The sequence below is a fragment of the Nicotiana tabacum genome, chromosome 20 (assembly GCF_000715075.1).
Source record: "Nicotiana tabacum cultivar K326 chromosome 20, ASM71507v2, whole genome shotgun sequence".
Classification (NCBI taxonomy): domain Eukaryota; kingdom Viridiplantae; phylum Streptophyta; class Magnoliopsida; order Solanales; family Solanaceae; genus Nicotiana; species Nicotiana tabacum.
In genome coordinates this window covers 50,415,143-50,439,515 of record NC_134099.1, presented here as the reverse complement: position 1 = coordinate 50,439,515, position 24,373 = coordinate 50,415,143, and the positions used below count along the sequence as shown (strand labels likewise).

At 36.1% G+C, this 24,373-nt stretch overlaps 1 protein-coding gene and 1 non-coding gene across 2 annotated transcripts; one reads left to right on the top strand and one right to left on the bottom strand.

The window, feature by feature from the left end:
• Nucleotides 1–11,548: 11,548 nt before the first annotated feature.
• Nucleotides 11,549–11,652, top strand: LOC142174988 (small nucleolar RNA R71). Its single transcript, XR_012704185.1, has one exon. It is a non-coding gene; the product is annotated as a small nucleolar RNA R71 (small nucleolar RNA).
• Nucleotides 11,653–18,996: 7,344 nt separating this feature from the next.
• LOC107775772 (protein neprosin) lies at nucleotides 18,997–24,141 on the bottom strand. Its single transcript, XM_016595548.2, has 7 exons — nucleotides 23,299–24,141; nucleotides 23,121–23,207; nucleotides 22,640–22,852; nucleotides 22,017–22,181; nucleotides 21,336–21,389; nucleotides 21,055–21,201; nucleotides 18,997–19,577 (listed from the first exon to the last, which is right to left on the bottom strand). The coding sequence occupies exons 1-7, from the start codon at nucleotides 23,659–23,661 to the stop codon at nucleotides 19,197–19,199; spliced, it is 1,410 nt and encodes a 469-aa protein (XP_016451034.2). The 5' UTR covers nucleotides 23,662–24,141; the 3' UTR covers nucleotides 18,997–19,196.
• Between the last annotated feature and the right edge of the window lie 232 nt (nucleotides 24,142–24,373).

The window sequence follows — 24,373 nt, the reverse complement described above, 5'->3', positions numbered from 1 at the left end:
ATTCCAGACCTGCCTTGCTCGCAAATGCGAGTATTCCTTCGCAAATGCGAAAATACCCGTCCAGCCTTGGGTCGCAAATGCGACCCATTCTTCGCAATTCCCCAATCGCAAATGCAGCATTCTGTTCGCAAATGCGAAGGTCCAACTTTCCTGAAGGGTTCGCATTGCAATTCCCAAGATTTAGCAGAGGTCGGGGTTTGCAATTGCGAACCCCTGTTCGCATTTCCCATGCTTGCGACCTGCAACTTTATACTTAGACGATTTTAAACCCATTTTTCACATCTTTTCAAAACACAAACTCCTTTGGGTGATTTTCCAAGAACAACTCTTCTTCCAAATCGATTGTAAGTTAATTTTAACTCATTTCCTTCAATCATAAACATCTTTTAACATGATTTCAACTTAAAATAAAAGATTTTCATGGGGGAAATTGGGAGTTTTGGGTAAAACCTAGGTTTTTCAAAAATTGAGGATTTGGACCTTGATTTGGAGTCCTATTTCAAAATAAATTATATATTTGGGTTCATGGGGGAATGAGTAATCGAGTTTTGGTTCGAACCTCGGGCTTTGACCATGTGGGCCCGAGGGACGTTTTGATCATTTTACATAATTTTGCGTATTAGCTTAGAAATTAATTGTAAAATCAGTTACTTGAAGTGTTATTTACATTATGCAATTGAATTGAATAGATTTGGGCCATTTGGAGTCGAGTACTCGTGGCAAAGACGTGGTGTTAGGTTGATTTTTGAACCGTTCGAGGTAAGTGGCTTGCCTAACCTTGTGTGGGGGGCCTTCCCCTTATGATTGATATATTTGGTAATTGAAATGCCTTGTACGTGAGGTGACGAGTGTGTACTTGTGCAAATTCTTGGAAATCTGATTTTCTTTAAGTACTTATTAGTATGTTCCTTCTCCTGCTATTATTATTTGTACTATTAAGCCCGTTGTTAGTTTAGGAAAGCATGTCTGAGTGATTTAATTGCTTTAATTATTCAATCTGTTTACCTGAACTCTGTGCAACGTGCTAGGCTAGAATTATTTGTTGCCTTAACATGAAATTTCTCTTCTCTGAATATTTCGTTGTTGCTGTTGTGTATTTACATTGGGACTACGGATGTGGGATTCCAGTAGCTCCCCCCCTTGTCTGTTTACTTTAGGACTACGGGTTAGATTCCCAGTAGATCCCCCTGCATATTTACTTTGGGACTACGGGATAGATTCTCGGTAGATCCCCCCGCACAGTTATATGGAACTACGGGAATGCACCAGGTAGATTCCCCCATTACTAGGTATTTACATTTGGGACTACGGAACGGGATTTCGGTAGATCCCCGCGCACTATGAGTTGGACTACGGGACGGTATCCCGGGATATCCTTCGGCTATATATATATGATGGACTACGGGATAGTATCCCGAGAGATCTACTGGATATGTAAAGATGGGACTACAGAACGGTATCCTGGGAGATCCCCGATTGTTACTATCGGTGCTGAGTTGTATTTCGTTTCCATGTTTACCTGGTTCTGTATAGTTGTTGCTGTTCTGTTCACCCTGTATTATTTTACTGTTGTACTCATTTATACTGTTCTGTTCTATACTATTAACCTTTGTCACACCTCCTTTTTACTACACCCCGGAAGAGTATATAAGGGAATTTTTTCCAACTTAAAGTGACAATCGAAACGGGATCATTAAAATTTAGAGTCGCCAATTGGGATAATTTTATGGTGTCCCAAGTCACCGGTTCAAATCCCGAATCGAGGAAAGATTGACTCTGTTTTACAGTCTGCGAACACAGAAATTCGGGTAAGGAATTCTTTTAACCGGGAGAAGGTGTTAGGCATTCCCGGATTCCGTGGTTCTAGCACAGTTGCTCAATTATTATTATAGGCCTATTATCTCATTTTAAGATATTTCAAACCTATATGCATTTTAAAAACGCTTTTGTTCATTTTTATGAAGATTCCAACGTTATACAAAACATGACTTTGGATCACGCCACATGAAATACACCCGCGGTCTGCGACATATTTTATTTAGCGTTGTTAGGATTTGGATTTGGGTCACATGAAATGCACACCCGAGTTTAGGGAAGTTAATTATTAAAATAATGCGCCTAAAGCAACTACGCATTTTTAACTTTGCGAGGGCCATGGAAAATTCGCTAAATGGTGCGCCTTGAATCCTAAAAAATTGAAAGAAATAATTAAATGAAGGCCAGGCATTTAAGAGTTTTGTTTGGCATGGCACCCCTTAATTCCCATTTTAAAAGGAAAACTCAACTAAGCCTTGAGGGCCATCAACTATGTCTTGCCTAATAAGCACGCCTCAAACTAATTCTAAGAATTTAATTAATTAAAGAAAAGCTAAGGGGATTTTTGATTTACTTTGGACAGATGTTTAAACAAAATTATAATAACCAATAAACCAATAAGGAGGCACAGGCTGACTATAGGCCCAATGGCCAGCTGCCAATTGCTATATGATCAGGCACGAGACACAATTGGGCTTGACGTGAAGCCCAGATAGGGAACCCCATTGCCGAAGGAAAAATTGATGCAATTGGGCCAAAGAAGGCAACCCAATACAAATTCAGCACTGATGTTTGAGGATCATTCAAGAAAATCTGGAGTAAAACAAGTACTGATAGTCCTTGAATCAGATGCAAAGCACATTTTTATGCTAACATAGGTTCTAAAATTAAGATACAATTCCTAGTTGCAATAACAAACCTTTACACAAGTTATTCACCAATCAACAACAAAACTCAAAGGCCCCACCTCGTACTAAATTCTGATCCAAGCATAGCACATTTAAACTAGACCACCTGATATCAAACTTGCCAACGAAAACTAAATCTGATCAAAAGCAGAATTAAATGACAATTCTAAAACTATTGTACGGCATTTCAAGCTATACAGGAGCAGATCTACAATAATCAATGGGAAATAAACCCAAACCAAACTTGCTAAACCAACAACATGAAAGGTTTAAACTTAGAATTCAACCCACAGCTATGAAACATATATCCAAACCAGCCAGCCTTGACTAATTAAATTAGGGGTCATAGTCTTCAACTAACACATATTATACTAAGTTTTAAAACACTCCTGAATCACCTATATTCAAACAAAGTCTAACCCAGCATTTAAAACTAAATATGTATCCAGGAATGAAGTATCCACAACAAACTAGACTAAAAACATGAATAATAACATGGCAGAATCAAGCAGTAATCACAACAGGGACTAGTATTTTTCATTTAACTCCAGTTCGGTTCACAGATCTTTACACAAAACTTAATCAAACTTCATTTCCTCCATAGTTTCAAGAGAATAACTGATGCAATTAGAGCAAAAGAAAAGGTGAGAAGATCAGTAGCAGAAGCAGAAGCACTTCAAGAATTCAACAATAGCAAATCCAACTTCTTTAAAACTTTTCGAGCCCAAAATGAATCAGAGATTACTTCAAAAATTTGAAAACCCCAAGAATTGAAGAAAAAAACTTCAATGTAGTAGTGATTCTGTGATTTTTCTTTGTATTTTTCTAATTATTCAAACTCTTTCAGTATTTTTCAGCCGTTTTTAATTTTCTCTAATCTTTTATCTATCCATAAGTCTGACTTCAATATCAAGTAAGGGTCCTTTATAGGCAAGGCATTAGGGCTGCAGAAATAAACTATGTTTTGCACTTAAAACCTTCTAGAGTTTTCATTTTTGCTCAAATACCCCTAGTTTAGAAATCAGAACTCAGAATAGTCCCCTCCCCAGCTTCTAGGAAGCTTCATAGTCTGTTACTAAGATTTCCTTACCCCTAGAATTCCCAAATTGCCCCCTTAAACCCCTATTATTACCCCTGGGTATGGGTCAATGCTGACCCAAGGTCCAAACCCCAAATGAACAGGCCAGAATTTGAACTTATGGACCGAACGTCATTTAGAATCCCATTTAGCTAAATCAATGAGAAGCAGAAAGGAGAAACAAATGAACCACTTCAAAAGCCCAAAATCTAAACTAACAATTGATCTTCTTTTTAAGCTAAAATACCAAATCCAAACTAAATTAACAAAGGTCTAACTTAAGCTAATTATCAAAAGGGCAGTATTATAATTAACCGAAAGAAAACAGATAACATCGTTCAAAAATTTAAAAGGGGGAAACTGAGAATTCACAGGAGCAAATACGATCACTACTTTAACCAAGAGGGAAAACTAGACTTGAGACTTTTATCACTTTTCAATAAGAGAAACAAGCATTAGAAGAAACGAAAAAGAAGAAAGGAATATGAAGGTGAAACAACACGAAACTAAAAAGAAAAGAAAAAATAAAGAAGACTTACCGACTTAAACTACGAACCCGAACTAATTTAACGAAACTAATGTTATTCATTTGTTCTTTGTCAAGAACAAATGAACAACATCAATTTGTGATGAATCAGAGCTCCAAACTTGAGATAAACGAAGTCTCATGGTCATGCATGCCAATGGAGTCAACGATAAGGTGATTTGATATTCTAGGGTTCCGAACTCAGATTTGGGATTCGAAGAGATCGAGAGGGATTCGAGAGGAACTGGGTTGATATTGGGAGGGAGGAGGATGAGATGGTCTAGGGGTGTGATTTTGGGGTGGTTTGGGGTGTTGCAAGGCGGCGGCGCCACCGGAGATGATGGAGAGACTTTGAGGGCGGCTGATGGTCTCTAGGGTTTTTGAGTTGAGGGAGATGAGAGACGGGATGGGGGTTCTGAGGGGGGGTCCATTTCGGAGCTTTAGTTCTAAGCTATTTCATCAAGGGGAGATTAACGGCTCAGATTCACAAACCCAAAACGGCGTCGTTTGATTTAATGAATGGCCGGACCGGGTATTAGGGCGGGTCTGAGCTGCAATTGGGCGGGTATTGGGGCGGGTCTGGGTTTCAATTGGGCGGGTATGGGGTGTTTGGTTTGGGCTTAGGAAATTTAGAATTAAAGAAGGTCCAATTATCTGATCTTTCCCATTCTTTTCTTTTTATTTTAACAACTCTTTTCTTCTCAAAAATAAAAATCTCAATTAATTTCCTAATAAAAATCATCCTACCAAACTAGATTAATTAACTCTAAATTACCACAAATAATTAAAAATCAAACTAAAAGAGAAACTATCAAAAATCAAATCTAAAATTAAAAAGTGCAAAAATAAGTTATTTTTGTGATTCGCAAAAATAAACATGAGCAGACAAATGCAAATAATAACAAAAATGCTACGAAATTCGCAAATAATGAAAGAGATTATTTTGTTTTGAATTTGTGGGAGTAATTCATATAGGGCAAAAATCACGTTCTCACAACCTTTATATTTTATTTAACTTCAGTAGGGCCCTAACCTTCCTCGTCACTACCCAACCGAGGTTAGGCTTGGCACTTACTGAGTACCGTTATTGTGTACTCATGCCTCTTCTGCGCATGTTTTTCATGTGCAGATCCACGTACTGCTGATCAGGCCTACTATCATTGAGGGAGGCGACTGCGTAGAGACTCTGAGGTACATCTGTCGCGTCCGCAGACCAAGGAGTCCCTTTCTATTCCTGCCTTTAGTATTTAGCACTTCTGTACATTTCTGTTCTTTATTAGAAATTCCGGAGTTAGAGCTATGTAGTATTTCTTTCTTTTCTTGTGATTTACGGGTTTCCGGGTCTTGGATTTATGTTTGGGTATTGAAAGTTAAACATGGTGTATGCCGAGCGGCACATTTACACACTGTTATTGCTTGATTTTTGTTTTTTAAATTGTTTATTTTCGCAAGTTGGGTATCTTCCGCGAATTTAGGCTTACCTAGTCATAGAGACTAGGTGTAGTCATGATGGTTCACGGAGGGCAAACCGGGGTCGTGAAAAAATGAGAGGAAAGAAAAGAGTGATAATTCGGAAAAAAAGGGAAGGAAAATGAGCAAGCAAGTGCTAGAAAAGAAACGAAAAGAGAAGATTGAAGGGAACAAATTGGGATGATGCTAAGTGACCTTGTGACCCTTGAAGTCATTCTAAAACCGTTAATTGTTGCTAGGTGCATTGCACCCAATATGGTATTTTTACAGTTAAATGCCCAAACACTAACGTGATGACCCCATTTTGTTCCTTTTGGTTATCCTCATCATAGCAGAAAAGTGGTTGGTTTGTGGTTCTTAAAGTGGTAACTCTTCTCAACAACATAAGGTCAAAAGGCAATGGCAGACGGCAACGAAATCGAGTCGGTTGATACTGGTGCCCAAAAGCAATTGGTTGAATAGGGTAATGGGTTGGTTGAAGAGGTAAGGATGTTAAGACAACACATGGCGGACATGTATCAGGCTTGGATGACTGGGAAGGCACCACCCCCGCCACCACCTAGCTTCTTAGATGCTACCCTTACCCAAACTCTGGTCATAGTGCCAGATGATACCCCATACTCTCTAAATCCACCCGCTTATCACAGCTTTCCCAACCACCCTAGTAGCTCCATCACTCGTCCTCCAATTACCTTTCCCCAAAATTGCCCTCCTGTCATATCCACTATCCCCAACAATGAACACCCACTTAAAACTCATGATACCCACTGAAAGGTATAGAATAGTCCTTAAGGAGCATGCAAGGGATGTGAAATCAGGTTAAAATGTCTTACAATGACTTGGGTATGTTCCTTGATGTTCATCTGCCCGCGGGGTTTAAAATGCCAAAGTTTAACTTGTATGATGGGCGTGGAGGTCCAGTATCCCATTTGAGGGGTTATTGCAGTGAAATGAGAAGTGTTGGTGGGAAAGATGATTTGTTGATGGCATATTTCAGAGAGGGCCTGACTAGGGGAGCTTTGCAATGGTATACTCGTCAAGATATCAATAAGTGGCATGCATGGGATGACTTGGCTCAGGATTTTGTTCGACACTTTCAATATAATATAGACATTACCCCAGACCGCTCCTCCCTATCTAAGATGGAAAAGAAACCGGAGGAAAGCTTTAGGGAGTTTGGGCTCAGATAGAGGGAACAGGCTGCTCGAGCCAGTCCCCCGATTGGTAAAGAAGAAATGGTTGAGCTTTTCCTACAAGCCCAGGGGCCCACCTACTTCAGTCATTTGATCCCGACCTTGGGTAAACCTTTCAATGATGTGGTAAAAATGGGGGAGATGGTAGAAGAGGGAATCAAGTCAGGAAAAATCATGAGTTATTCGGCATTGAAGAACACTACAAAAGACATTCAAAACATCTCAGTAAGTTTGGATGGAAGAAAGAGAATCATATGCTAATTTGTACCAAAGGTTGAGGCAATTAGACATGTTGAAGCCAATTCAGATAAAAATGTCAAACCCTTTTCCAAAGAATTTTGATTATTCTCAAATGTGCGCATATTGCTCTGATGCCCCGGGTCACAGCACATCAAAGTGTTGGCATCTGAAAAAAGCAATTCAGAAGCTTATTGATGCAGGTGACAATGTCGTGCAAAATCCAAATGCAGTAGACACTAGCCAAAGTCCATCGCTTGTTCATAATGAGACGCATATGGTAGGTATGATTCATTTTGAAAAGGAATATGAGAATTCTTCTGAGATCCTCGGAGGTCCACATGCTGCAAAGCTTTCAGTGCTATCAGAGGTTAATCTTAAGAACGAGCCAGCAAAAGGGACCCAAATGCAATTTGCTAAAGTCAATGTGATGGAGACTTGTGAAGGTCCTAGTAATGTTGATGCGAAACTCACTGGATAAGATGTCATGGTTGGTAATTTGAAATATGCCCCATCCCTTGGCTAACCGGGGAGGAGTCTTGGTGGTTTATTTTGTTGTCATTTCTGTTGTCTGGGTTATTTTCAGGGTTGTAATCCGGATATTGTCTTGTGACTCAAACCCTTCTATCCTTTTATTTTGCCTAGTTCCTTTAGTCGTAATAACTTATTCAGTGTTATCTAGGTCTGTTCTAGGGTTGTAACCTAGTTTATTTTGCTTGTTTTGTTGTTCGAACTGTTTCACCGTCTCTCTAGTGTAGTTTTCTGTTTTCTGTTATTTCTAGTCATTTTTTTGTTTAGTTCTTTTCTCCTTTTATAATTCTTTTCATGCTGGCTCCAGTGACATGACATGCACGCATAATTCTAGGCCTGGTCTTAAAAGTTAGTTTAATCATAAAGCAATGAAATAATTTTGAAGATGATAGGGGGCACTTGAGGGAAATAAGTACAGATTTGGACATTTTGAGATCATTTGAAGCCCGAACTGTGTGAAACTGGGGCAGATAATTTGGGAAGTTAAGAGGACGACAAGAATTTATTACAAGAAAGTGTGTCCTAGACAATTTGAAGCAAGCAACTTTGAGTTCAAGTGCATCTCAAGTTACAAGTTAAAGTCAAGAAAGTTTTCTCCGAATTGACGGAGGATATCCATTGTAAAGAAGAAATCACCCAAGAAGAGCTATATACTTGACAAGGCACCAAAGAAAGGTGGAAGGCATATATGTGATACCAATGACGATGCTGCAAAAGAAACGCCATGCATGATCTTCATTTTTTATCTTCAAGTTGCATGTGCCATACTTGGCCTTTTCAGGGATCGGGAGGCCCTCTTTTAGCTACCCAAACACTTATACCATTCGATACCCTTTTGAGCATGTACTGATTTCTTCGACCTCCTCTCTTTTGGAATCAAGTTAGAGTCATACGAAAAAAATGTTCATGTCCCCATAGGTTTGCTTTAGAAAGTTCATTCCAAAAGGAAAATTCAAACAAAAAAGAAGAGAAAAATAGAGATAAAAAAAGAAAAAAAAAAGAGAAGAAAAAGAAAAAAGAAAAAAAAAGGAAAATAGTAACAAAAGTAGTTGTGAACTACGTTTGACCTGATTCGTAGGCAGCCTTACGGTTCAGTCATACCAAATCAAATATTTCATAATCCCACGAAGTTGAGAGTGGGACAGTCTTTCTTAGAAATTCCATCTTAAAAAAAAGAATCAAATTCCCTTGTTTCAGAATTGGGGCAAAGTTTTTAAAATGGATTCCAAAAGTTGTAAATAAATTAACCCTGTTATCTTAGTTGTTTTGAGCCTTTGTGATATCCTTCCTTTCTAATGAAGTGTCTATAGAACCCCGAGCAACGACAATCTGGTTGAAAGTGAAAGTACCATAAGGATATGTAGAAGTGGTCTTCTCCTGATCTTCTGGGCATACGACAATCTGGTTGTAACCCGAATAACCATCAATTAGCAATAGTATTCATGCCCAGCCGATCTGTCCAACATTTGGTCAATGAAGGGAAGTGGGAAGTGGTTTTTGCGGGTTGCTTTGTTAAGTCTTCTGTATTCAATACAAACTCTCCATCCCGCCACAGTGCGAGTAGGAATTAGTTCATTTTCTCATTCTCTACAACAGTCATCTCCCCTTTTTAGGCACACATTGCATTGGGCTTACCTAGTTGCTGTCAGAAATAGTGAAGATGATACCTGCATCGAGCCACTTAATTACTTCCTTCTTAACGACCTCTTTCATAATGAAATTTAATATCCTTTGTTGCTCAACACTGGGCAGTGTCCATTTTCCAAAAAGATTTTATGCATGCAAAATGATGGACCAAATCCTTTGATGTCGACAATTGTCCACCCAATAGCCTTTTTATGTTCACGAAGCACTCTGAGCAATTTGTCTTCTTGCATATCGATCAAGATAGATAAGATAATCACTAGCAATGTCTCAGAGTTCCCTAAATAAGCATAGCGCAGATGCGCTGGAAGGGGCTTAAGCTCTAGCTTTGGAGCTTCTTCAATAGATGGCTTAGGAGGGGTCAAAGTAACAGGCATGTCCAACTCCTTAAATCTCCAAAACCCATGGACATAACTGCAAGACATGTTAAGTACTTGCTCAATTTCTTCCATCATCGCTTCTTTACTGTCGTCTTCATCCCCAATCAAGGTTCATTCAAGAGGATCTATGGGGCTCATATAAGGTACCAATGACGTCACATCACTTCCCACCACATAAATCATGGATAGCTCGTCATAGTGGACTGGTAATCTGAGTGTTTTATACACATTGGATACCTCCACTCAATCACCCACTCTTATCATCATCTTTCTTTCACGTACATCAATGATAGCTCAGCCCGTGGCTAAGAATGGACGCCCCAAAATAAATGAGACTTCCTGATTAGGCTCATAGTCCAAGATAAAAAAAATTAGCATGGAATATAAAAGAACCCACTTGAACTAACACATTTTCAATCACTCCTTCGGGATGAGAAAGAAAGCGATCAGCCAACTATAAAATTACAGTGGTTGGGTGAGGCTCATCCAACCCCAACTGTCTGAATACAGATAGCGGCACCAATTGATGCTCGCCCCAAGATCACACAAAGAGCGCCCGACTGTGTGCTTACTAATCGAGATTTGGATAATGAAACTACCTGGATCCTTCAATTTGTGAGGTAGCTTGCTTTGAAGTCTTGAGCTACATTCTTCAATGAGTGCCACAGTCTCGAACTCTATCAACCTCTTCTTATTTGCCACTATGTACTTGATGTACTTGGCATATTTGGGCACTTCTTGCAGGACATCTACCAGTGGAATATTTATTTGCACCTGCTTTCAAAATATCAAGAAACTTTTTATACGCGACATTATCTTTCACTTTCTGCAATCTTTGAGAGAACGGGGGTGGTGGCCTCGCAACTAATAGTGGGGGTTGCTTAGCCACCGCCTCCTTCAACTAGCTTTTTTGACTCCTTTGTTTTTTCTGATTCTGCTTCTCTAGTGGCCAGTTTCTCATGAAAGGTCACTTGCTTCCTCTTTTTCAATGGGACTTCTTCTAACAATCTCTCATTCCTCAATGATACAGTATTAATAGATGCCTTAGGATTAGCCTCAGTGTCGCTTGGAAGATCTCCAACCGGTCGAATATTTTGGGCACTGGCAATGTTGTCCCATTTGTCGCTCCAAATTTCTCATCGCTTCTACTTGGGCCTGCTGGTCAGCCATCAATTACTTTAGCATCTCCTCAATATAACTCATCAGGTTTGTAGGTTATTCAGCTTGTGGTGGTCTATATTGTTGTTGAGGAGCTTGTGGCCTGTACTGATTCTGAGCACCTTCAGTTTCCACCCCATGAGAAGTTAGGGTGGTTCCTCCAGTTAGGATTGTAAGTGTTCCCATACTGGTTTGTCTGGACCCTATTTGCATTACCCACAAAATAGACAGACTCTGGATTAGCTGGAATAAGTCGCTCGTGTGACCCTCTTCACATACTTCACAAAATAATTGAACATGTTGCACTGGCTGAGCTTGTTACTTGTTAATTACCAAGGTCATATTATTAACTTGGTTGGCCAATGTGGCAACCTGTGCTGATAATACAGAGACGACATCTAATTCGAGAACCCCTGCATATTTTTGCACTGTGTGTCAGCCCATCTCTTCTTTCAATCAGGATTGCTTTTGGAGAATTTGTTCAATAATGCATATATCTCATCAAAGTTTTTCTCCAACCCTTTACCTCCCGCTGCAGCATCCATCACAATCTTTTTCTCAGGATTTAGCCCTTCTATAAAAGTGTGAGCTAACACTTTATTTGTCTGATTATGATGAGGACAGTCTCTGGAAACCCTTTGAACCTTTCCCAAGCTGAGTATAAAGACTCCCTCGATTTCTATTTAAAAGCAACTATCTCATTTCTGATCTTTGCAGTTTTGCCTGAAGGGAAGAACCTTGCCAAAAATTACTTCGCCAGATCATTCCATGATGTAATAGAACTAGCTGGTTCAGCCTTCAACCACCGCTTTGCTTCACCCAACAGAGAAAATGGGAACAGTGTGAGCCTCACATAGTCTGGAGTGACTACGTTAGTGATATAAGTATCACTAATCTCCAAGAAGTTTCGGATATGTTGTTGTGGATCCTCGTGTGGAAGACCCATAAATTGTCCATTCGCATATAGTAGCTGGATCATGCTCTATTTTAGTTCAAAGCCCAGTGATTCTGGGCTTCACGATGCTGGAAGTGACATTAGAAATGTTGGGCATCGCCACTTCCTGAACAACCATATGTTGCTCCTCCGCCATGACCACAGGAAACTGAACAAGTGCTTAAAGATTATTTGTATCCCTTGCTTCCCTCAAGCTCATGTGAAATGTTCTCTCAGGTTCGGGGTCAAAGCCTTGAAATCTATCATGGCTTCTGACCCTTCGTATTCAATCAAAATTCCTGAGAGCTGAGCAATCAAAAAGAAACGTTAGACTTGATAAAATAAACAACTAAAGTAAATATTAGAAAGTAGTCAATATTAAAGTCCCCGGCAACGGCGCCAAAAACTTGTTGCTCCCAAACGCACACGCAAGTATACGTGGTCGTACAAGTAATAAAATAATAAGTCGAGTATCGAACCCACAGAGACTTGTGTAACTACCTATTGGTTTCACCAAGATTATTATTCAGTCAAATATTTTGGAGTTCAAAAGTGTGATTATACCAAGCACTAATTCTAACAAGTAACTAATTTATCAAGCAGCAAAATAGTTGTTGTGTATTCAGTAGAGACAAATATTCCAGGGTTATGATCGATTCACCAATCCTATTATGCTCTAGTTAACTCTCCCTATCATACAATTCACTCATGGTTGCTAACTAATCAGACAATTTCTCTCGTAGTATTCTCCCGGATTCCTACTCGCCTATTCAAAATATATTAACGTATATATTCCTATGGAATATCTATTAAGAACGCACTAAGATTATGATATTTAATTAAGCACGGTAACTAGGTATATTCCTCTCCTAACCATAAATCTCCCCCCCCCCCCACACACACACACAAGAGTTAAGATCATGCTCTCTTCAATTCTTCTCTAATCTAAACGTAGTTTTCGCAAGCATAGCAATTAATCACAGAATTAAGGAAACAATCATATATTGGTGAACTGTAATCAAGGTTAAGTCAACTTTAAACAACAATATTCATGGCTAAATCACAAACCCAGAACTATGGCTTTTAGCCACTCGTGATAATATCAAAACAAATTTATAAGTGTTGAATAATTGAAAATACTAAGAACAGATGAAGAAAACTGAGATATTCTCGCTCCCGGGTGTTCCTCGTGTGTATTTTTCCTTCAAAGTGGTGTCTCCTCTCAAAATAGGCTTAGTCTTGCTTTTATACGCGTTGGGCATGTCTTGGACCGAATTAACCTTGTCACGGACGAAGTAGGAAAAACTTCCTGTCACCAGCGCCCTGGGTAGCGTAGGGCGCTATCCCTGGCGCTGGGAAAATAAAGATTCTGACTTCTGCACCACATGTAGCGCCCCTACGCTGCTTGTGGCGCTACAAATGGCCATATTTCAACTTTGCTCCTTTTTGGCTCTAATCTCGCACCTTTCACCTCATATTGCCTCCGGATGATTCTTACACATAAAAACACCACGAATTATCATAAATCAATACATTTCACATCCGAAATCCACGAAACACGAATAAAATGAAAGACTATATACATATAAATATATATACTTTAATCCAAATATCAAAGTGGATTAGGGAGCAACAATACCACACACATAAAAAAAAAAAATACCAATAGTTCTATCATTAAAGTTGGAGACACTATACACCACCGATGTTGAGTCATCTAAATAGTAAATTTATCTTTGCTTCAGAGAGAATAGAAAGCAAGATTCTTTAAGGAAATGTTAGCACATAGCTTTTTATTGAACTAATTGGGAGTAAGTTCAATACAAATTTGCAAGTGTTACTGTTTAAGAGTTTGAGGTGAACAGTCCGCCTCTATCGAAATTTGAGTTCAAATTTTATCAAGCTCGCGGTCAAATTTCAACACAATTTTATTTGGAATTTTTTTATTCTTATACACTATTTGAAATTTTATTATCTTTAATGTTCATGTTTAGTTAATTACCCCGCATAAATAAGTTTTGTTTACAAAATATATATAATCCACCTTCAAATACTCTCAATCCATTATTTGTGCTTTCAATCAAGGGATATAGTTACATCATTTTCCTTTTTTCGCTCCTCTTTCCCCTTTTCTCGATCTTCCACCCACGCTTGGATGTCGAAATATTTTAAATCTACAGTTATCATAAGAATGCGGGTTTTCATTTTTTTCTTCTTTTCTTTGTTAGTGCTGACTGCTGACGATATAATCGAACAAATGTTAAGGTTGATTCCCAAGAGACAGAAATATAGGTAGGCATCATGGGCTGAATTTTGAGATTTGAAATGTTACAAAAAATACAAGGAAATCTGCCTTTGGACAAAAGGTTTCGTCTGTACAATTAATTGTATCATTAACAACGAGAAGGAAAAAGTTATACCCTTCTATATTTTTATGCTTAGGGGCAGATAGCAGTTGGAAGATGGATTCCCACTCCAAGTTTCCTCCAGAAGCAGAAGCAGATTTATCAATATCAGAAGAAATGGATACTTTTTGCTAGGGAATATGCAAGCACGGCAGTATAACAAAGCCCATTTCCTTGGGACAGAGTTTTGAAAGTTGTTCATAATTCAATGATTATATACAACTACAATATCATACCATTTAAATATAATTTATACAAATTTTATATAATATGTCTTTTGTATATTTTGTATTTGATTTATACACAGTAAAAATAAATTTCATACAACTAATTATATATTATACAACTTATCTATTTCACATACTATTTCTACCCAGTTAAATACAACTACAATAACATATAACTTAAATACAAAATTTATACAATATGTCTTTTGTATATTTTGTATCTGATTTATACATAGTAAAAACAAATTTCATACAACTAATTATATATTATATATATTATACAATTTATCTACAATTTTCATACATTATTTCTACTCAGTTATATATAACTACAATATCATGCAACTTAAATATAATTTTAATACAATGTTGTTCAACTTTCATACAATAGTTAAATAAATAAAAGAAAAATATATAAACAACAGAATACAATTTTTCTACCCAATAGCCGGAGACAAAAGATTCATATGAGAAAACATAAGTAAACAGGCCTCTACTTGAGCCTTCAAGGATAAAGGTACATGAACAGCCATTTGATCTCCATCAAAATCAGCATTGAATCCTTTGCAAACTAATGGATGTAAACAAATAGCGCGCCCTTCCACTAAAACGGGCTGGAATGCCTGTATGCCTAATCTATGCAAAGTGGGTGCTCTATTCAGCAATACAGGATGTCCCTGCATAACTTCTTGAAGGATTTCCCAAACAATCGGCTCTTTTTCTCGAATTTTACTCTTAGCAACTCCTATGTTCGAAGCAATATGTTGTCTAATTAGACCACGAATTACAAATGTCTGGAAAAGTTCTATTGCTATTTCACGAGGCAATCCACATCGATGTAATGAAAGTGAAGGATCCACGACAATGATAGAACGTCCTGAATAATCGACTTGTTTGCCAAGCAGAGTCTCACGAAATCTTCCCTCTTTGCCTTCAATTACATCAGAAAATGACTTGTAAACTTTATTATGACTGTCCCTCATTGGTTGTCCCCGGATTCCATTATCAAGAAGTGTATCCACGGCTTCTTGTACTAATTTCTCCTGACACATTACTAATTCTCCTGGCGTAGATCTACTTGTTGTTAATAGATCGGTAAGGGTATTGTTCCGATAGATAACTCTTCTATAGAGTTCATTAATATCTGAGCTCATTAGTTTACCCCCATCTATCTGAATGATCGGTCTCAACTCAGGAGGAAGAACTGGTAATAGACACAAAACCATCCATTCTGGCTCTATATTTGTTCGAATAAAATGCTTAGCCAATTCCACTCGTCTAACCAAAAAGTCCTTTCTTCTTCCAACTTTTCGATCTTCCCATTCATTCCTTGTGTGCCCTTCTTCCCTCAATTCTTCCCATTCTACCAACGAATTCTCTATAATAATTCGTAAATCTAGATCGGCTAATTGTTCTCGGATAGCACCCGCGCCAGTAGAGATTTCTCAATTGCGAAATGTATCGAAACCCTGGGTAGTAAAAAAAATTGTTAGTAAATATATATATATATATATATATATATATATATATATATATATATATATATATATATATATATAAACAACAGAATACAATTTTACTACAATTTCATAAATATAATATATATCATGTCTTCTTCTTCTTCTTCTTCTTCTTCTTCGAGTTTCAATCTGAAATTCAGCCAAAATCAAGTCTAATCTTCACTAAAACACCCTCAAAATTGAGATATAAACTCCAAACCATATTCCCAATTGTTTGCAACAACACTCGATCTAAACAAATAATGTTTTTTGAAGACCCAAATTCGAATTCAAAGCTTTTTAATGGCTGTCAACGGTGGAATTGTTGCTCTCTTTTTTATTTACATTACTGAAATTAGGGATTGAGAGATATAGAGAGACGTAGAGAGAATCCCAATTCTTTGCAACAACACTTAATTCAAACAAATAATATTTTTTGAAAACCCAAATTCGAATTCAAAGCTTCAAAGTTTTTTAATGACTGTCATTGGTGGAATTGCTGCTTTTTTGTGTAAGATACGCGGGGGAGAGGGGGTGGGATGTAGAGAGAGAAACGTGGAGGGAATGGAAGATACGTTAGAGTGATTTTAGGATAATAATTATTATCATTAATTTCCTTAAAATGTACATAAATGATAATTGGGTATATAAAATATAATTATAGTAAAACTTGAGTAGGGAAGGTAATATAGTTTCATATAATGTATAGGAATGTAAACATTCTATTTTATTTTAGTCCATACATATAGATACGAGTTACTAATTGTCCATGTCATATATTATCGCGTGTAAATGATAATATCCAAATGAAATCAGATTATATAGAATTCTCTAGCTGATGACGTTATAATTCCCTACAAATGTTCTAGAGAACGTGGACATTGATGATATCTTGAATGTCCAATATTAATGGAGAGTGATAAGTTGCGTACAACTAATTCTAATATGTGCAAAGGTACGTATGAGAAGTCACCCTTAAATGCAAGATATGCGTTGATAGAACTTTCGTAGGTATAAATATGATCTATCAACATTGACCCCATGGTCCATCACAATTTAATCTATTTAGTTTACGGATGTTTACACAAATATCCACCCAAATTCACTGTTTACCTTTTGTAGTTCGTATACATAAATTATATAATGATTATATAAATTATACATATATTATATATCTGCCAGCTATTTTTAGTTTAAACGGTTGAGTGGATAACTATTTAAGTTTGATTATTAGGCGAGTGTGCAAGTATGCACTTAGACCATTCAATCTAGCACTAGCTACATTTAGATATCGAAAACTCTACCCACTAACACTCAAACAAATGAAAAGGATTCATCTAGCATCTTTTGCTTATGATGTGGTTTAAATATTAATCTCTCAATATTTTCCCATTTCGTTGCACACTAGGCCGTAATCCATCACAATTTATATGGCAAAGGTCAACAAATGTCATCCGTCATATCCCCACGAAATGATTATTATATATATCTAGTCCCCAATTGTACCGACCCTTCTTTCATATTCATTGTCAAAGTTTTTCCAAATTTTAATTGCAAAATTGAATGCTTCTCAAGTGGCCCTCCCAAAAACGAGTCTGCCACATATCAGAACTTGAGATCAATATTGTTTTCATACAATCACAATCTGTGAAAGTTGGTGGATTCATTAAGAAGTAGCAGAAGAACAGTTAATGGCATCTATCTATCAATAGCCTTAATGCTCCAATTGAAGAAAAAAATTATCACATCTACCTGAGCCAACACTGCATGCCGCCACCTATATATTTTAGCACTCTTCACCTACCTAAGAGTAACAAAAACAAAATCCTACAACTAATATACAAAAGCCGATAAATTTATTTATTTAAAAAAAACGTTTTAAGTTCCCATCCGGTATCCAATTCACAATGGGACCCGACTAATTCACCTTCACAAAGTGTAAGGTCCATTAGAAGTCTTAATCTTTTGTATATACCACAATGTAGTCATTAAGGAGATAAATTGTATAGATGTCGACTGTCGTATAAAAGAACTTCTCAATGTCATTGTACTGATTAATATTGGTAAGTTATATTTCTTAATTTTGTGTTTCTCATTTTTATGATCTTTAAAGATTAGTTATGGTTTGAAAAAAAGGGTTTCAAACAAAGTACTTTACGAGAGGAATATTTATTCTAATAAATTATCATTTTCGGTCTAAAAGGCCTACAATATGTAGGACTTACTTTACTCTTACTCAATCTTCCATTCATTCATTAAGTTCTACAGAATATCTTGTACATCAAGTAAAGATGTAATGAGCCGGCCCCCCTTAGTGAATACCAAAGTGTAGTCCAATTTAAGTCTGTTTTCTGCCATCCTCCTCTCTTTCCATTTCTTAAAGGCATATTGATGGTAAATTTCCTATGAAAATGTCTTGGCTCTTGGAATTTCTAACTTTAGCTTTGTCAAAGAGATAAAACTGATGCTACGTACTAATTAACAATAATTACTAGTGCTACTTGATTACTGGTGTGTGGATTTAGAAATGATGGTTATGATTATCAGTGTAATCTTAGTGTTTAAATGTGGGTACGTAATACAATTGTTCCTTGGACCGCCTACATTTTCGTCCTGAAAACACTTGCTCCATATGCATGTCTCTAGTTATTTGTCACTTTCTTTTTGAAAGCCAATTAACCTACTTTGAGGGTTAAATTGGACATAGATAATATCATTTTCTAAATAAAGATTTACATAAAAAAAATATTATAAGTTGTAATATCCTCTCATCAATGGTGAATAAAACAGTTAACAGTCAGCCATCTAGTTTGATATTCGCAAAACAGAAAGTGTCACTTATGCCATGACGTAAGGAATATGTATATTTTAAGGAAAACATATGTGCATAACAGGTATCAAATTACTACAAGCTAAGCATCAACATTTAATTGGAAATTGACACTCTTCATGATAGGGAAAAAATAGAAAATACGAAAGAGTGTTAAATAATTAGCACAGCAAAAAACATACTATATTATATTCACTATTCTCTTTGCCAAAATTTACACGACTCCCCTAGTTAAAGGTGGTATAACTAATTTAATGAACCACTTGGTAGACTTGAGAATACAATGGAAAGAATAAAAAGTACACCCCAATCACCCAAAACAAAGAACCAAAAAGATTTTTAAAAAAAAAATATGTTTAATTTAAGGACAACGTTGGTTTCTTCCAGGTCCTCCATAATAAAAATAATTACCCCAAACACGATTAATCCCACCTTGAATATCATAACAATTAGGATGATCAGCCAAGACTTTGAGATTAGACAATGGTATTAAACTATTGTCCCAATCGACGACTTGTAAATTCCGAAAATAAGAAGCTTTTCCAAAACCTTCACCAGCAAAATGACCACTTCCCATTTGTGTGGATGTGTGAAATCCATTGCCTCCTTTACTATTCACTATTTCACCTCCAAATTGTATCATACTTGCTGAACCCCTAAGATGTGTAAATAAAAATGATGGCCAATATCCTACCAATACTCCTGATCCAAATTCCAGCCACCAATGTCCATGCTTCGGATCCTGCATATATATATATAATCTAAGTCATTACAAATGACATCGTATAGCCGCGGTAAAAATAATAGTTGAAAAATGTATAAAATTTAAATATTTTATATATATATATATATACATTATGTATGTTATATACAAATTTTATACACTTTTTTTGCTACCAGATTTAAATAGCTTTTGGTACAGGTTAAAAGTGATAATATCCCATGTATAGAGGTTTTAGGGGGAGGAATAAGGGAAATTAATTATTTTGAAATCAGATAAATCATCTAGGAGTATTTGAAATACACTCATTGCGATGAAAGAGAAAGAAAAGAAGTTAATGGAGATGGTTTAGTTTTATAGCTAAATTGAGGAAAAGGTGTAACGAAACATGCGCATCCCCTTTAGTTAGTAGGGCTTGAAAGGCTTGACAGTTTGTTTTCCTGTCCAGTATTTTCAATCCAATCCGAAATAAGAAAAGCCGCAAGCACCACTAGACCCGAAGAGGTCAAAGTGTTTTTCTATAGATCTCCACCCCTTAGAGGAAATAAGATCTTTCCACTCCTTTTTGTCCAACGCTGCCCAAATCTCATACTGTGAGACTTTGCCGAGCCTGCTGCGTACGATTAGCCAACCTTGCGGCGGCAAAAAGGATTTGACGTCCCAGCCATAATGTTGTTTATTGCCTTTTAATTGGAATTCTTCAAATTTTAAGTCAAAGGATGAGATTTTGAGAGCTAATTATGAAGTGGGGGGCAAAGTGAAAAATAATAACAAGTGGATGGGTCAGAGAATTCTTTAATTTGCTTGGGAAAGAAGAGTCAAGAGAATCTTACAAAGTGGGGGTAAAAAAAAAAGCACAAACAAAATGATTACTTCCACTGAATAATATACGATGAATGCTACTTTAAGATTTCCCTTTTGGTATATACATACACACATGCAAGCATGATGTAAATTCATGTTAAATGCTTTTTTGTTTTTGTTTTTTTTGCCTTTACTTTTAATTTTTGAACAACTTATTAAATGAATAATTCAGAACCATTTTCTGTCTGCACGATTAAGTAAAATACCCATTTAAATGAAGCATTTTAACAATATTGGACCTCAACCGAAGAAACTAAATTAGCTAGCTTAGAACAAAAATATAAGAAAAAAGTAGGAAGAAAAGATAAAGAGGCAACGTAAAATAAATTTAAAAAAAAAGAGAGAAGACAATACCATTGATTCTAAATTTCGAATTACCAAAGCCGCGGAATTACCGAAAACGCGCCAAAGAAAGGGGTTTGGTTGAGCGGGAAAAAAAAAAAAAGGCAAATGATTCATACTTTCTTGATTCAATTACGATCATCTTAGTTATCGGTTGAAAGAAAAATTCTTAAATGTATTAATTAATTGGTTTTTCGAAAATTTAATTAACATTCTTATGGAAAAACGGCAAAGTTTTTAGGAAAGAAAAATTAAAATCTTTCTTTTCTTTAATAAATAAAAGTGTAATTACCTTCCAAATCAAGATGCTGATATCATATTGTCCACCATTATAAGAGGATGTTGGAGAAATTGCTGCCCCAATTGCTATTTTATTATTGGTCTGAACAAATCCTGAACACAACAAATTGTAACATCCTGTAGCTTGATATGCATCGCTCTGTATAAATCATTAGAAAAACATAAATCGATACAAATTAGTACTCAAGAAATATTTTGGATTTTAATAGATTGTCGCTTTATGTTAATTATCACAAGGATAAAGAAATACAAATGCAGTATGTAAAAACTTACAGTCCAGTAGGTGAAGAACCGTGGGTAATTGTCCCCATATAGCTCTGGGCTTACCTGTTGTAATTAAATGAAATAATTTAGCTATCTTAATTAATTTCATTGCAGCACAGCAGGAAAAATAAATATTCTATGGATTCTTTGATTTTGAAAGGTAGCTGAAGGTTTAATGGATGCTTTAAATGAAACTAAAGGAAATGGTTCGCTCTTTCAGTACTATCCACCCTTTGGAGTACATTTCACATTTAAATCGGAGAAACCGCGTTTTCCATAAAAGTACTGAGAAAAACAATCTCTACCAATTTAAATTTTCTTCAATTATGAAGGAATTGACTTACCGGTGAAACTCAAAAATTTATAAAAATATCTTAAAACAGTGAACCCTTTTTTATTTAAAAATGATCTCGGAATAAATTAGGGAAAATAAACAGTTAAGGCGGTCAAATAGAACTAGAAAAAGATAGAAACCTATTCTCTAAGTTACTATATCGCTTGATACTAAGAAATTACTTGTTGTTATAGGCCAACTTAATTTGATAGTGTAAATATTTTGTATACTCTAACGAAATATTAGATTATATTATATGACTGCATAGTATTTTATATCGGAAGCCTCAATAGTGGAATTTCACTTGGTCGTCGTTGTTGTATAATATAAAGTGAAAGAAATAAATAAGAACATGCCTGCCAACCAGCTTCAATGGTGTTGAGATCATCACCAAATGAACCAGAAATAACCCACATTTGTGATAAACTGAATTCGTATTGGTTGGTAACTTTAGGTGCCCACACATTTATACTTGCTTTTGCACCATAATACTGCTCTCCAGTTACATATCCTACTGCATGCTGTTTTTTCCAAAAATAGAAAAAGTAACAAAATGTAAGAGGAAAAAAGAGAGGCTCTCTTTAAGAAAATTAAGAGGAAAATAATTTAAAAATATACATATTTTATTTTATGAGGAAGAATAGATGGGGCATCTCAAAATTGAAAATCTTGATTTTGGATGATAAAGTTTATAGGACTATTATTTGAATGTAGAAATAGATGGATGGAGATTGACAAAGCAAAGGCATTTGGAAATTAGTGAAATATGGAAAAGGGAAAAAACATCAAAGTCGGCATAGACCAAAAATAGTAACCTAACAAACATTTGATCACAAAAACATGTTAAAGCAACCACATACAAAAAAAATTACTTAAAGTTGTTGAAATATTATTCTGAAAATAGAATAGTTTAACATGAAAATAGTTCCAGCATAAATTTTTGAAATAAACTAATTAACAAGTTAAGAAAAACACAAACCTCATGGCCATTATTAGTAGTGTCTCTACGAATCGGTCTTCTAATTTTTCGACCAAATCTTCGAATGGAACTAGCTCTTAGAATGTCTTGTTCTTTTGTTCTTCGTACTGGAATTGTTCCTTCTGGACATGTTTCTCCAGACAATCTCCAGAGTTGGAAATTTTCGAATTCCATGGAATTCGAGTTGTGCCCTTTTGGCCTCTCAGGTGGTTCCTATAATATAGGAGAAAATATTCAAAATTATTAACATTTCGAAATCTTGAATACAAGTTTAAAAAATCATTTTTAAAGGTGTAGCGGAATGGTAAAACTTTAATTTGTTTTAATCATCAGACATTTAAAATACATTGGTTCGACTAATTTATATTAGCACCGTAAATGATAAAATTTACTTAACCAGAAATATCAGGTCGAGCCACATAAATAAACTAGTGAAGAAAAAAGAATACAAATTAAAAATGAGTATCATAAATAGGAGTACCAAAGGTTTTTGGCCCTTCAAATGAGGATGATCAAAAGCTGGTTGTTGATGAGATAATACACAATCTATAATATCTCCATCAGGACTCTGTATCACAATTCAAAGATTTATTAAGACAATTAAAAAAAAAATAAAGATGACAAAATGGAAACGGAAAAGAATGGAAATGTGGTAATACCTGAATTGTCTTGAGGGAAGGTTTATTGATTTTCATGAGATGAGATTTAATCATTTTCATCTTCTGAAGTTCATCACCTGGCTTAAAAGTTTGGTTGGCTAAGTTGAAGTTTTCTATTTCTAGTGACAAAACAGGACAAACAGAGAAGATAAAGAAGAGAAAGAAAACAAAAATGGAAATGATTGGTGAAATTTTGGAACAGCTAGAAGCCATAACAACTCTTGTGGAATTGGAACAATTTCTTGTTTCTTCTTCTTGTAATTCTTCCTCTAAATCCGTCTGTATTTGTTGTGTACAATAGTGGCATTGTCTTCTTGTGTAATGATGAAGAAAACACCAATTATTTTGTTCCAGCAAATCCATAATTTCCAGCACAAGAACTAGAATTCAAGAAACCAAAAAGGCCTAGTACATGTTCATCACTCTTTTCACCATTTCCAAGAATTCTCAAAATTTTAAAAAAATATAATGGAATTAATTCCCTTCTTCTCTTTCCTCCTTCTAATTCTGAGTCTTCTCTGACTAACAGCAACTCCCAGGCATGAGCTAATATAAAATGTACAAGAATGGGTTGTGTTGTGCGTCTATTTTTAGAGTTTTAATTTTAACTCCATGTGGGCTGTGGGCAAATAAATACTACTGTATTGAGTTGTGATCAGGACATGTAGTACTACTAATTTTTGTTTTTTTTTTTTTATTTTGAATGAAAATGAAGAAGGAATTAAGTGGAGAGAGAGAGACTGAAATTATGAGCTTCTTGAAGGATGGAGTTTTAGAGGGGTGGGGTAGTGGGAGGAGTGTTTCCAGTCTCCAATACAAAGACTGAAACTTTAGCTTTTCTATGTCTAATTTTATAGTGCATAATGTTTATAAGGGGGTAGGTGCATAATGTTTATAAGGGGTGGGTGGGGGTGGATGTGGGGTTTCTCTGGTTTCTGTTATTCTTTATTCTTTACTTGGGGTTTGAAGACAGATAGGAATTAGAATTACACTTGATTCTGGGGTTCCAAAGTTCTTTGCTTTAGGTGTTCCTCTTTCTCACTTCCCTAGATGTTCTTTGTGTCAGCTTCTTGTT